We start from the raw sequence: 14,634 nt of genomic DNA, 5'->3' as shown, positions 1-14,634 counted from the left end.
GGGAGGACGAATATCTGACCTGGTCATTCCTATCTCATTGGGGTTTTTTTCCCCTCAGTCTCCCGCTGACGTCTTCACCCGAGCTGCGTTCACGTAATAGCCGAATTGGAGTCAAAGCGTCTTGTTTTTCGAAAAAATAAACATTTTCAAATGGGTTGAAAAATGCTTGGACAATGAGCGCGGCGCCAAAGTGAAACACTGTTATAACAGCATAAGATCAAGCTAAATGAAATCCACCACTAACAACTTAAAAATGCACCTCAGGAGCAAACTTCCAAGAAATGTTCTGCTCCGTTCTGTTCAAAACAGCTGGCTGACGTCAGCTAGTCTCCCTTGGCTGAGGAATCTTCATGTGCATAAAGACTCCTGCACAGACTCAAAGGAAAGCATCAATGCCTTAGGCTGAGGCAGACTTTGGTAACTCTTTTGCTGTGTTGCGCGAGTCAGAGGACTGGAAGCGAACGCCTCAGAACCGCTCCTCTAATTGCTCCACAGGCGTCCTGATGGATTTACTGGAGATTGCTGTAATTGAAATGGGTTTGAGATTAAACTGAGCAGATTAAACCTCACTGGGAGGGGCAAGCGTACTCAATTATTACAAGAAACCCCCTTTACCTGATATTTTAAAGAGAATCTCAATATTCAGATCACTTCTGGAGCTTTGTAGAAGACTCAACAAGTAAGAAACTTTCCTTCCAGAGAGCATCACTGCTCTTCTTCACTCCTGCATGATCACCGTTTACTGATCCTGTCAGGTTTTCACAAGATTGGCATGAGCAGCAGGTTAAATCTCTTCTGAAACGGCTGATTTAAAAAAATGTATGCAAGAACGTTTAATGATGCAAATGAATGCTTCCACCAGATTTCCATATATATTACAGTGTTATTATAACCTTATAATCAATAAGCAAAAACAGGCATAAATTCCACAACTCCTTTAAAACATTCAATGACAGCATATTGAGCTACGCAAGCAGTTTCAGTGTAAATCTGACTGCCTCTTCTGCCTGCTGATACCTCCTAATTACAGCACTATACTGAAAACTTGTTCTAACATTGTGGCATCAAACAGGGCAAGGGTGAGTCCGCAGGGTTGAGATCTGGCTCACTAAAAACAGTGAAAAGGACATTTATCAATAGGCCAGTCCTGATATTAGTAGTGGGTGTTATGGCCAAAAATGTACATCATATCAGGGTAGACATATATTTTCAAATAAAACCATTTTAGATGCTTAAGCAAACTTCTTGTTGCAGGTTAACAGCAGCTTATTATTCTAGGAAGTCCCTTCACTTTTTAAAAAGACACATTTTTAACAACTAAAGTAGATCTGAAATATTGGTATATATTGTCATATATATTGTTGTTGATAAAAAATACTGAACAATACACAGGTAAACCTATGGAACCTATAGGAAGCTTTTTGTTTGAATTCTCTGTTCCACCTTAAATGGAACAGCAGTTACATTCAGGAACCCGTAATTTCAGCTTTGTTGAAACTGTCTCATACATGTGTCCCATACACTCGTACCTTTGACCGTCAGACACTTCTGGAATTCGTAATATATTACAGTCATTCATGCTGAAGTTAGCACGTCCTCTACAGGGAACAAACTTAAACATGGCATTTTTCTGCTAATTTTAGTCCACTAAAACTACTTCTACATATTTGCTGAGTTTAACATAATGGGGAAAAAAAATGAACCATGAATTGTGTTTATTTTTCGTGCCAAAATGTTAAATTCAGCAAATAAACAGTAATTGTGTACTAAAATGTGCAGAAGTGTGTTTATGGTAGATGTGTTAACTGATTTTCACTTAGATAATCAACATGTAATTTGACCAGGGGTGCCCAAACATTTGCACACGAAATGTATACTCTGGTGTTCATGTAGGTACATGCAAATATTAATAACACCAGGACTTTTACTTAGAAATATACGGCTGTTTATTTATCTGCACATCAGGTTTCCCTTGGTTTAGTAAGGAACAGTAATGTGTATTCTGACTAATTTGTGAATCCGCTGTAGTTAATAAATGCACACCCGGTTAATCACAGGGAAGGATAAATCAAAAAACAAAAGCAAAAAACCAAAACAAAACAAAAAAAAACACTTCAGCCAAAGCTGATCTAGGGCTGTAGGGCTTACTTTTTAGACAGCACTGAAGGTTAAACGATGAAAACATGTTTTATTACTCAGAAATAGCCATGTTGGCTGAGTAACAGAAGCTGCTTCCTCAGAGGAGCTAATAAGTTAACATTAACTGGTACAGTTAATGTTGGTACAGTGATTCATGCTTCAGTACCAGCTGGTACACGGCATGTTTCACACACAAGGTCCTGAAGCACAAGGCCTCATCTGAGGCAGCAGAAAAAGGAAAGAGTTGGGCAGCTTCTGAGGTGGTACGAGAGGAAATAGAAGCATGGCAATCACTCTGGTGTCCATGTTAGGCTAAGCCTAGCCTCCAAAGATCTTCCGGAAAAACGAGAGGTTCCCTTGAAATTTACAAGAAAGGAAACTGATGACTAACAGTCATGCATTAACTTCCAAAACCATCTAAACTGACCCTCCTACAATTTTACCTTGTGTTTTGCCTGGCCATATGCATGACCTTCAGATATTATTCTTGCAAGTCAAGCTTATCTGCCTGCCTATCATCAGAGAGTGCATGTTGACGCTTAAGATGGTAAAGGACCGCCTACTTTGACAGCAAAGTTTTGTGTAAAGTGTAGGGGCAAAAGGCTGAAATCAAAAGTTGAAAGAGAGCAATTTTAATCGTATTTTAATACTCTATAATATAAACAACACTGTCTTAAGTTTTAAAAGGCGAAATTTAATCCAATAGCATGGAGCTTGTGAACCTCTAAATGAGTTAGACCAATTAAAAGCAACCAAACATCCAGTGCTGTGACCTCATAACCACAACTAAGTAGCAGTCTGGCAGACTATGTTCAGTGTTCAAGACTCAAGCCAGAAAAAGTGGATTATGTGGTCTTTTTGGCAAAAAAGGCCTTGTTATATAGAAAAAAATGTAATTTAAATCGTAACAATATTGAGAAATTGCACAAATCATTCGGCCCTAGTAAGCGCAGGAGATTTTTTTAAATGAGGCTACAACAAAAACTCACTGACAGGTAGGAGGGGTCTATGTAATAATATTTTTATCATTATCATGATCAATTATGTCACAATACGATTTTTGTGCACATTATGGATATCGTCAGTACTTCAGTACACTGAAAAACAGCATGTTTCATTACAAAGTGAGCATAATTAGGCCAGTTTAACTGGATTTAGTGCAGTGCTGTTTGTGATAAAAATCAATGTAGTTGTAAGTTTATTATAGTATTTTTTATGTGTGGCACTACAGGTTCTACTTTGTCTGTTCCAACATATCAAATCTCAGAAAAAAGAAATATAGTGATGCATATCATATATTGTGAAAATATCTTGAAGTATTGTGATATCATATTTTGCATATCATATTATCGCCCGCCCCCTCCCACAGGAAACAAACAGGTTTCTCACTCAGTAGTTCCTAAACGCTTTAAAGAAACCTGGGACCGTATTACAGAAACTACATTAGTCTGAAATCTTATCTGTTTAGTCACCATAACAACTTCATTTGGAACTGAATTTAGGACAGAAGCTATCACAGAACAACAGTTAAGTTCATCATCTTATCTAACTCCAGATAAGAAAACAGTATTACAGAAACATCCTAACTAGACTAAATCTCCTAAATTCTGTCCTAACTTTAAAGCAACCCCAGAGTGTCTTAACTTCTTTCTTAACTGTCTGTTTCTATTGTTTTATGCAGTGACAGGCAGCATAGTTTACTATAACTGGCATAATGACGTTACATTTATCTACACTGAAAACGGTGCTTTGACTTATGAGGGTTTCTTCTAACAGCATTTAAAAAGACCCAGACGCAGCAGAAACGCTCTCCACCACACCTCTTATTACCTTTCTGTGTTAATGTTGACGAAAACTCACCAGATACAGTATTACAGTGATGGTGGTGAATAATGAGGAGACAGAGCTGAACGTGTGTCTATAAGCAGGAATAACGTTAGCTCACTCGGCTAAAGCGTTTAGGAAACTGAAACTGGGGAGCAGCGACGCTCTGATACACAGCACCAAACACTAAAACAATATTCTTAACCTTCAATTTATCGCACTTTAGTTTGTTTGACCTTTTTTTTTTACATCAGTAACGGTAATTAACGTTGGCTGCCTAACTTGGTTCCTTTTGATTATGTGTTTACGTTTCAGCTGTGCACATATGGTCGGTTGCTAAGTAACAGGCATGACAGTTGACTGTCAACTTCGACCAAGTAGGTTAAGCTTTCCTAACTTGAGATAAGATGCTGTTAGACAAGATTCCTAAATTAAGATTAGATTTGCTTCTGTTATATGAATTTGTGAAAAATCTTATGACCTTGATCTTAAGACAAAAAAATAGGACGTTTCTGTAATACAGCCCCTGGTGAACAACTTTTAAAGAGGGATGTGGACTTGACACAAGAGTTTTTTAATCCAGCAATTATATTTTCCTCTGACAGTTTCACTGCCGCACAGACAGCATGATGTGTTTTCCACTGAATACATAAAACCAGTGCATGGAGTTGTGTACACACACAGACATGTGGAGAGCCTATCAGACTGCAATGGACACAATTTGAAGTTTTGGCCAGCTTAACATTCCACAGATATCAGACAGACTGTACTTCTGTGGACTGAACATCTAATACTAAGATCACTCAGAGCCCAGCTCGTTGATGCCTGACAAAAAAAATCAAGAAGATTTTCAAGATTGGAGATCTGTCATTTCTGATGTAGGTGTTTGTTTTTGTCAGTTTTATCTCTATTTCAGTTTATATAAGTTTAGGAATAGGCAGTAAGGCAACCTGGCTTTAGCACAGCGGGTCTATACCTTCATGTCCCCAATAAGAGATTTAATTTGCATTTGATCAAGTCATATCTCACTAGGACAAAGGGAGGTCTGACATCAGCTCTGTAACACAGCAGGCTTAGGTGATACTGAATCAAGGCCTGTCTTTAGCATGATTCAATTGCACAGGACACCTGCACCCAATGGAAAATAAGTGCAGCCTATAAACCTCACAGCGGATAAAGGGATAGCCCAGGGGTGCCCAGAGTCCAGCACAGTTTGGTGATTTCCCTAATCTAACATCTGGTCATTAACCGCTGAGTTGAATCAGGTGTTTGAACAGGGAAATCTCCAAACAATGCTGGACCCCAGCCCTCCACGATTAGCTCCCTGGAATAGCCTTTCAGTGACTGGGTGCACTGATACATTTAAAGGGCAAGTCAACAGATTTTTCTAAATTTCTATAGAATTCAATTGTTGAGAGTTAAGTGAGTGTAAGTAGTTTGACGTGAAATGGTGCACTGAAGTTATACTCATTTTTTATAGCAGTGGTGACAGGAATAACGTCTACAACACAAATACAGTCACTGTATTTACTATTCAAAACAACCAGTGAATCTACATGTGTCTTCTGAGTTTTTATATCTAATTATGATAAAGGCAAAATAGTGATAAAACAAAAATGATGATTTCTATGGATACTATTTTGCCTTACAACATCCTGCATGCACCTCTCTGAATGTATATGTAAATGTAAATGTGTTTAGTCCAAAAGCTGATCTCAAAACTATCATACAACAACGTCTCAGACATCAGGCAGTGAATTCATAACGATTTCATGTCATAACTTCATGTGAGGGAGCTTTAAGAAGCATTAAACTCTTCAGTCTAGTAATGGGAACAATTCTTACATGAGAAGTTTCTTTAGAAAGGAGCATTTCTCATCAATCCACTCTGAATGAATCTGATTACAATTGATCTTAATTAAGTTATGCAGAATCTCAAAAAAAAATCCTCGTTTAATGACTGTTGGTTTCATATTTAGCACAAATAGGTTCTTTTTCACACAGAGGCTGCATATTGTTCTGTTCCTTACCAATATTTGATCTGATGGCATCAGGCTTTGCAGTGCTTACACATAATCCACACTGAATGGCACTTCCATAATCCCTGTAATATCCCCTTTGAGTTGCGCACAGGTTTCGTATGTGAAAAATCTGTAAATTATAGTGTACAGTATGGAACTTCGCCTGAAAGATCAGAACATCTTTTCTCAGGACTGTTTTGCTCTTCTTTGCTGTTCCCTGTGGCCAAAGCCGGTAATGAACTTCACACACAAGGGACCCTCAGAGCATTTGAGCCAGCGATTCACCAAAACTGCATATTCAACACTTTGCTCTTACTTTTAATATGTGAAATAACAATGTATTAAATAACTATGTTTTATTAATTAATAACTGTGCATTAAAATAATTACAAAAATATAATTCAGTGTGGAATGTGACACAACCACACAAAATACAAAACTGACTGGAGCAGCTTCCATGCAAAATAGCAGCTGAAGAGCTTTGCAAGTTGGGTCCATTCACTTTGAAGTGCTGTTATTTTGGCTCTAAACTGACTCTTAAGATCATTTTTAAATACAGTTTCACTACTGTTAATATCAAATTATATGACAACACTACTATTATAATCAATAATAAATGTTATATCAAATGGAGTACGTTGAGATATAACTTATTTTCCCAGTGATTTTGAATACAATTACTTTTTCTATTATTCTACTCTTCTAAGAATTATAGTATTATTAATTTATATTTATATCCAGTAGCGTTCTTTCACAATAACACTAGTCATGTCTCATGAGGGTAATCATTTGGCTCTTTGGTCACGAAGCTGGGATTCAGGGGGCCTGCAGCTAAACCACATGGATAAACATTTCTTATTTCAGAGAACAGTACTAAATGCAGTATGTAAAACAAGTTCAATCACTAAACAAAACCAAAAGACATACCATAAGGACCAGTCTCTGGTACTTCTGTTTCAGCTCTTGCAAATCATCAGAAGGAGCAGCACCAAGTATGGAGTACCAGTTTTTCTGCAGATCATTTGCCATACTCCTGCCAAAATAAGAAACCTGATTATTTATGCTTATGTGCGAGGGTTGCGTTGTAAGAGTATTTTGTCTCTGATTGATGCATATTTTGTATAGTGTTTCAGAACACACTGCAAAACACCGTCCTCATATGTTTACCATACAGCCTTTAGACGCTTAGACAGTTTTCTTTACAGGGGAATTCCACTGATTTTTCAAAATTTCTCCATAGGTTAACTGCTAAGATGTAAACAAAGTCATTCAGAGTGGTTTGGTGTGAAATGCTCTGTTCTAGAGAAACTTACTGAGTCAGAATCACAGAGGTGGTGATAGAAAGCAGAGTTTAATGCCTCTGAAATCGCCCTCACAGAAAGTTATTACATGTGATGGTTATGAATACTGATGCCCAAGACATAGTTATGTTCTATAATAAGTTTTGAAATAAACTTTTAGGCTATACAATGTACTTTTTAAAATCCATAAATGGCAGACAGATACATGTAGGGTGTTGAGGCAGAAAAGTGTTTTTTTTTCCCCTAGATTTACCATTATTTTACCATTATCAACATCCCATATCAACACTTACAAGACACGTGTAGGTTCACTGGTGGTTTTGGAGAGTAAACAAAATGTCTATATTTGTGTTGCAGTCATGGTGACCCCTGGTTCCTATCACCACCACTGTAAAGAACTGCACAGTAAGCTTCCCTACAATGAACCATTTCACATCAAACCACTCTGAATGGCTTTGTTTACATATCGATGACTGAATTATGCAGACACTTTGAAAAAACCGGTGGATTTCCCCTTTAAGAGCTGGTTTGGCTCCGGACTTTTAACGTTACTTTCTTACATGACAGAGGACGTAGTTTGAACCGTAAGCTTTAAAATGTAAACCGGACTGAAACTGAAAACTGGACATCAGCTGGAAAATAAAAACAGTGAGGGGAAAAAAGACCGGCTAGCAAGCTCAGTTTGCTAACGCTAACTTGCTAACTAAGGTACCGTTAGAAGCCATACGGCGCTAAAAAAGCAGGTTGGCTGATGGTAAAATACAAACTAACAATGAAATTCCGATTCGGTGTAACACAAAAGCCAAAAGTCAAACCTCATATCTGAATAATTCTCACTCTCTGCTCAGACTCGCTGCCTCTCTCTCTCTCTCTCAGCCATGCTGTGAACAGCTCTCTCTGCTCTCTCGCTGTTTCCGCCCACTGAACAACACGGCAGATAATTCCCTTAAAATACATAAATGTTTTGGAAGACAATCAAAAAGCAGCACACTGAGTAGTCTAGTTATTATTACTGATAATATTGTAAATGCCATAAACTCTGTAATTAGAATTTTCGGTTGATATGCAACGAGAACATTGAACAGTTGTGTTTTGTTTCTACCCGACCTATTTAGACAGTGACACATCAGTGGGAGAGAACACGCCGTGTCCATGGAAACCAATGGAAACGTTAAATGGACGGAGCCGAGACCAAAACAAATGATTAATCTTATACTTTTGTGTTTGATACGCTAAAATAACAGTAGCGTCTCTGTAGAAACGGGTTATTAAATTAGTAGCATGAGAAGAAGCTTCACTGTATGTCAAACAAACAAACAAACAAACAAACAAACCAAGCTTTAACACAGCTAAACCAGCACTACACCTGAACTAGACCAGCATAAACCAGCTTAGACCAGCATGGAATTCATACTGGTTTATGCATTCATGCTGATCTGTGCTGTTTTTTTCAGCAGGGGGGTCAGCTCGGAGACCCCAGACATTTCGTCTTTTGACTCATCAGTTCACAAAACATTATTCCAAAAGACTCATGGGTCATCGAGGTGTTTTTAATTAATGGAGGGGTCCAATCTGGTCCTGAAGGACGATGGATACATGGATGGATGGATGGATGGATGGATGGATAGATAGATAGATAGATAGATAGATAGATAGATAGATAGATAGATAGATAGACAAGCAGACATACAGGTTGATAAATAGATGGACAGACAGATAGATGAAAGACAGAGGACTATGATGACAAACTGAAGGTCTGGTTGTCAGACTGATAGGTTCAGTCAGCAGATCAGGGCAGAAAGTTTTACTGTTTTTACAGAACAGTTACAAAACTGTCTCTGTGTGAGATTACAGGAGGGGTGTGAAGCATTGCCGGGTGTTTGTTAATTGTGCTGAGACTTATTCATAAATAAATAAATAAATAAATAAATATCCCTGCTAGGAAAAAAAAACAGCACATACCAGCATAAACCAGCTTAGACCAGCATGGAACTCATACTGGTTTAGGCATTCATGCTGATCTGATCTGTTTTTTTTTTATTATTATTCATTTATTTATCAGGAGGGATGTCAGCGTACTTTGGACAAGGGGTTCCCCAATTTTTTGTCTTGCAGTATGAAAGTTCAGTGTTTGTAAAGGCGCGAGGGCCAAAAAAAAACAAAAAACTAAACATTATGTAAATAAAGATGGTAATTAGGTTTTGAAAAAAAAGTTTTTTTTAAATGTATTTTATAATTTTATAACATTACACTAAATTTTGTTACTAAAGTACTTAAAAAATACAATTTTAATCAGTGCAGCATTCAAATTTAAGCTGAATTAATTGATTATTTTTGTTCTTTAGTTCTATAGTGGCTGTGCATTAGCTGTAGATAGATAGACAGACAGACAGACAGACAGACATACAGACAGAGGAGACAGACAGACAGACAGATGGAGAGGCAGACAGACAGTTAGATGGAGAGGCAGACAGACAGATAGACAGGTAGATAGATAGATAGATAGACGGACAGACAGAGGACTATGATAGACTGAAGGTTGTCAGGCTGATGGATTCAGTCAGCAGATCAGGGCAGAAATGCAAAAAGTTGTCTGTTTCTACAGAACAGTTACGAAACTGTCTCTGTGTGAGATTACAGGAGGGGTGTGAAACATTGCCGGGTGTTTGTTAATTGTGCTGAGAATTATTGAAAGATAAATAAATAAATAAAATAATTAATAACAGTGGGTCTCAAACAAGAACATATCACACTAAACACACCTCAGCCGCTCTGCCTCTCGCTGCTAATTACCAAACTGCTTAATGAGCGCTTTGATAGATGCCACATGTGACAGACAATAAACATATTGTTTATCTTTTGTGCACTGAGCTGATTTGGGGTTTATGAAGAAATACATAGTTTCACAAGCAGCTGCCTTTCAATTTCTTGTTAGTATGCAATTCATTCTTCATTCATTCTATGTGTAATATCTGTGTAATATATCCTATTTGTCATCTTCTTTTAATGATACCACTTTGATTACAGGTCAGTACTCGATTTACAGGTCAATTTCTTGCATGTGCAGATTGTTCTTTTGAAGTCCAAACCCTACTTAGGAATTCAGTCTTGACTCATTGACACATCTCAGGTACCACACAGAGATGGATGTCATAACAATGTGTCAGTGTGCATTATCAGGTCAAACCATAGAGGAGCAGACCTTTTGCTTTCACTATGAAAAGCTTTCCTCATATGTGATTCACACTAAGCTGCCAATTAACATTTGGAATAAAAGTATGTTGCGCTGTGCCACTGGCATTTATGGTATGTCTGATTTTATCTCGTACGTACCAGCATTGAAATGACATACATGGAAGTTCGATTCCATTTTCACTCCATCACTCCATGCAGAAGCTTCTCGAGATGTTTGTGGAAACATTGGAGGTGTTAATCAGGCCTCACTCTCATAAGCCCACCCAGGTGAACCGCTTCAACTGACACTCGTGGCCTACCTCTAGCTCTAACACGAGACTTAAACCAAACAGAGAGGTAGAGCTGGTCTATAATTATCCACGTGTTAATTACTGATGAGGAGCCAGCATTAGATATGGCAAACTAATTAACAAATTCTAAAGTGATTAAAAGCAGCATGTTTTACTCTGCATGTGTGTCTGTGTGTGCGGACGTGAGATTTCTGTAACATATTACATTCCTGACCCAAAATCATTCAACATAGATAAACATTTTATTACTGTCGTTAGTAATTTTGCTCATATTTTCTTAAAGCAGTGGTTTGGCGACAAATCAATTGTATCCAATTTACCTCAATTTTACTACTGTCAATCAGCCAAGACATGTTTGGGTCATTCTCCATTTGGAGTGGGAGTTCAGGTGGACACATTTTTTTAAAAGCCCAGAACTAAATAATGTTAATCTGTCCATTAATATCTCCTATTATCATATGTGCGTGCATATAGAGAGCTTAATTCTGAACATATTTTACAGTCACTGGTGTTGTATGAATGTGGTGTAACACCAGTGACGGTGACTCCAGTGACTTTCTGGTTAAAACTGAGGATTTTGTAAACTGGATGACTCATTGGTGGTCAGGTGACCTTCTGCAGCTATTTAAAATGAGTAATAAAAATGATATATGGCATTATTTTGACAAAATTTTAATTACCCAGCCATTAAAGCGCATAATACCAGTAACACATAGAAGTTATGAGCTGCCTGAAAACAAAATTATTAATAAATTAATGAAATATAGTGAGTGAGTGTGACTCGCCTTCTCATGCCTTAAAGTGCTTCCTCTCTGATGAGCCTCGACCCAAAGAAGCAGTTTAATAGAGCTGAAAATACTGTGTTAAAATGTAACATAGGAGTCCTGATAACAGCAGTGACCAAAATATCTGTGACAAATGAATTTTTTTTAACTAAAATACATATTTTTTAAATGTAGTTTAACGTTAATGATATAAAAAGTAAACATGAGTCTGTTTTATACAAATTTCTGTCTTTTTTTTTATCCTGTTATATATATATATATACATATATATATATATGTTTTTTTTTATATATTTATATATATATATATATATATATATAACAGGATAAAAAAAAAAGAAAAATCAGAGAAATCATGAGGGAATAGTGTTATTTAATCTTAGGTCGATTGTGTAAATGTACATACCAACTTTTGGAGCTGTGCCGAATATTTTAAGCATCTTTTTAAGCCCTGCAACCTTTGTGACATGGTTTCCTCTCCAAATGGAGAATGACCCGTTTGCTCCACAATTACAGTGTAATTGTGAGAGTAGAGCACAGTTATGTCAATTAAACGCTGTTGAAGCCTGTCTGTGTGCTTGAAGTGTCTGTCTTTAACTTTGATATTTAAATTATTAAAACTGCTGCAAGGATAATGTAACAAACACACAGACAGGCTTCAAAACGGCTTCTACTATGTTTTTCTTTTAGCTGTGTAATGTCCTTTTGCCCATTTGTATAGATAACAGTAAGTCATACAATGTCAGAAACCACATAAGCACTATTTAGATTACTTAAAGGGGAACTCCACTGATTTTTCAAAATGTCTTCATAATTAAACAGTGTAGATGTAAACAAATTCAGAGTTGTTTGATGTGAAATGCTCAGTTCTAGAGAAACTTAAAAAACGTAGAAACTATTTCTGCAAGTTGTTCTCAATGGTGGTGATAGGAACCAGACGTTGGAAGAGTTTAATGCCTCTAAAAGCTCCCTCATGGATAGTTATTATATGAAATGGTTGTTAATACACCGATGAAGACATTATATGATACTTTTGAGAAACTCTTGGCCTTAAACAAATTTTTATAAAATACTCTTCACTGCAGAGCGGTCCATGCAGGGTGTTGTAAAGCAAACAGTTTCCTAGGTTTGTTTTTATTCCAGGTTTAGAACTTTTTTACCATCATCAACATCACATGTAAAACTGTTGTAGGTTCACTGGTTGTTCTGGATCATAAATAAAATGTATATATTTGTGTTGTAGACATGATGACCCCTGGTTCCTATCACCACCACTGGAAAGAAATCTGAGTCTCTGCAATGAATCATTTCACATGAAACCACTCTGAAAAGCTTTGTTTACATTCTAACAATTAACATCCATCCATCGATCCATCCATCCATCCATCCATCATCTAAATCGCTTATCCTTCTGGGTCATGGTGGGGTGCTGGAGCCTATCCCAGCTGTCATTGGGCGGAAGGCAGGATACACCCTGGATAGGTCGCCAGTCCATTGCAGGGCACAATTAACTCATGTAGAAATTTAGAAAAATAAGTGGAATTCCCTTTAGTGTGGCCATGTTGCGTCCTCAGTTGGAACATTTAATCACAAATGCACTGTAGCTGTTCAGCTTAGCGTTCTATGTAACCTGGAGAAACAATTGCTGTTCAGTTGCAAGAAGTCACGTACGTCCACCAGATCTAGATTTGGCAAAATAAGGAAATTTGTAATAAGTAGAAAAAAGTAACTGTATAGACTTTTAACTGAAAGTTAAACTTTCTAAAAGTCCATTATCAGTGCAAACTGATCCATGCACTACTCCAGTTCCGGACGTCCAGTGTCCAGCACACTTTCGTAGCTTTCGTACTGAGACACACCCACTAAACCACGCCAGTTAACAGATGAGTGCAATCAGATATGTTTGAGCAGGGAAATCACCAAACTGCTGGACACCGGCCCTCCAGGACCAGAACTGTGCACTCCTGTGCAGTGTAGCATCTTCCCATCAAACCACCTTTAGTTTGTTTACATTTTAACTAAATTATGATGGGAAATGAAAAATGAAAAATCTGTGAAATTTCCTTTATTTTAACATAGTTTTGGGCAAGTGTTAGCTGATTTAGGCATAGTAAAACAGATGATCATGTCGCTGTTGTTGGAAGAAAATCTTGTATCTCTAAAATGGTAACTTTACAGGAGAAGGAAAAAACCTACTTTACCTTTAAATATTAGTCAATGGAACCAGACTTTTTTTCAAGTCATTTTGGGCTGTTTCTTTTGGTCCATTCATCATGAAATTTATACACTATGTAAAGGAAAACATATGTTTTCAAATTATGTCAAAAACTGAAAAAAATCGAAAATGGAGATACAAGGTTTTCTTCCGCCAACAGTGATAAGCTTTCTTTCCTTGTTAGTTACATTAGCCTCATAGCCCCAGTGCAAAACAATGGAGTCAAACATATCACAGCTGATGAACTATGTTGGAGGTACATTTGATTTTTAGCCAAGCTATGGTTTTAACATTTTTCCTTGTTACATTAATGCATGCATTAGCATGTACATATTTATATACAGCTAATATGACAGATCAGTTTTCGGTTTAAGTTCCTGTTTAGGTAATGGAGCAGGTTGATTTCTCCTGTGGTGGTTGTTTGGGGTCGAGCTCTACTCTCAGTTTCCAGCATGCACTTGGCTGATGTTCATGCTTTGTAGCAGGTGCTGTGTAAGCCAGATAATATGAGTGATCGAGGAACTCACTGACCCACAGATGAATTTCACCCAGAAAGCTGGCTCTTGAGAACTTTACCTGGGTTACCTGTGGTGTCCATGCCTCTGCAGTGTCATTAGTTAAAGCCAGGGGTCAGAGGAAGCGTAGGGGTGCAGGTTTGGCTCCTGTGATGAAGCCTGTGCATGAGTGCAGCATTGGTTTTTACACACAATTTTTCATTTCAATCAGTTGTGTTTGCAAAACAAGCTTAAAATAATAAGGAGTAAATTTATCATTATAAAATTCGGCCTCTTCTAAATGCACCTCTATTTAACAGAAGAGAGTACAAGACAAGATATGTAAAGTTTTACCTTATCAACTTCACTGT

The 14,634-nt window shown here is 37.4% G+C and overlaps 1 protein-coding gene across 5 annotated transcripts in view; it reads right to left on the bottom strand.

Annotated features, from left to right (window-relative positions):
- dnajc24 (DnaJ (Hsp40) homolog, subfamily C, member 24) overlaps window positions 1–8,223 on the bottom strand; it is a 47,179-nt gene extending 38,956 nt beyond the window's left edge. For all 5 annotated transcript variants that reach the window (XR_005007130.1, XM_036568105.1, XM_036568104.1 and 2 more), the window contains exons 1-2: window positions 8,101–8,223; window positions 6,912–7,017 (exon numbers count right to left, since the gene is read on the bottom strand). Coding sequence is in view for 4 of the 5 variants with exons in the window: in XM_036568105.1 (XP_036423998.1) it covers window positions 6,912–7,017; window positions 8,101–8,105 (111 nt within the window). In the remaining variant the exon portion in view is untranslated. The remainder of the gene's footprint in view (window positions 1–6,911; window positions 7,018–8,100) is intronic.
- Between the last annotated feature and the right edge of the window lie 6,411 nt (window positions 8,224–14,634).

The sequence above is a fragment of the Colossoma macropomum genome, unplaced genomic scaffold (genome assembly GCF_904425465.1).
Source record: "Colossoma macropomum unplaced genomic scaffold, Colossoma_macropomum, whole genome shotgun sequence".
NCBI lineage: Eukaryota > Metazoa > Chordata > Actinopteri > Characiformes > Serrasalmidae > Colossoma > Colossoma macropomum.
The sequence above is the reverse complement of the archived record's forward strand: the minus strand, read 5'-3'. Positions and strand labels throughout refer to the sequence as shown.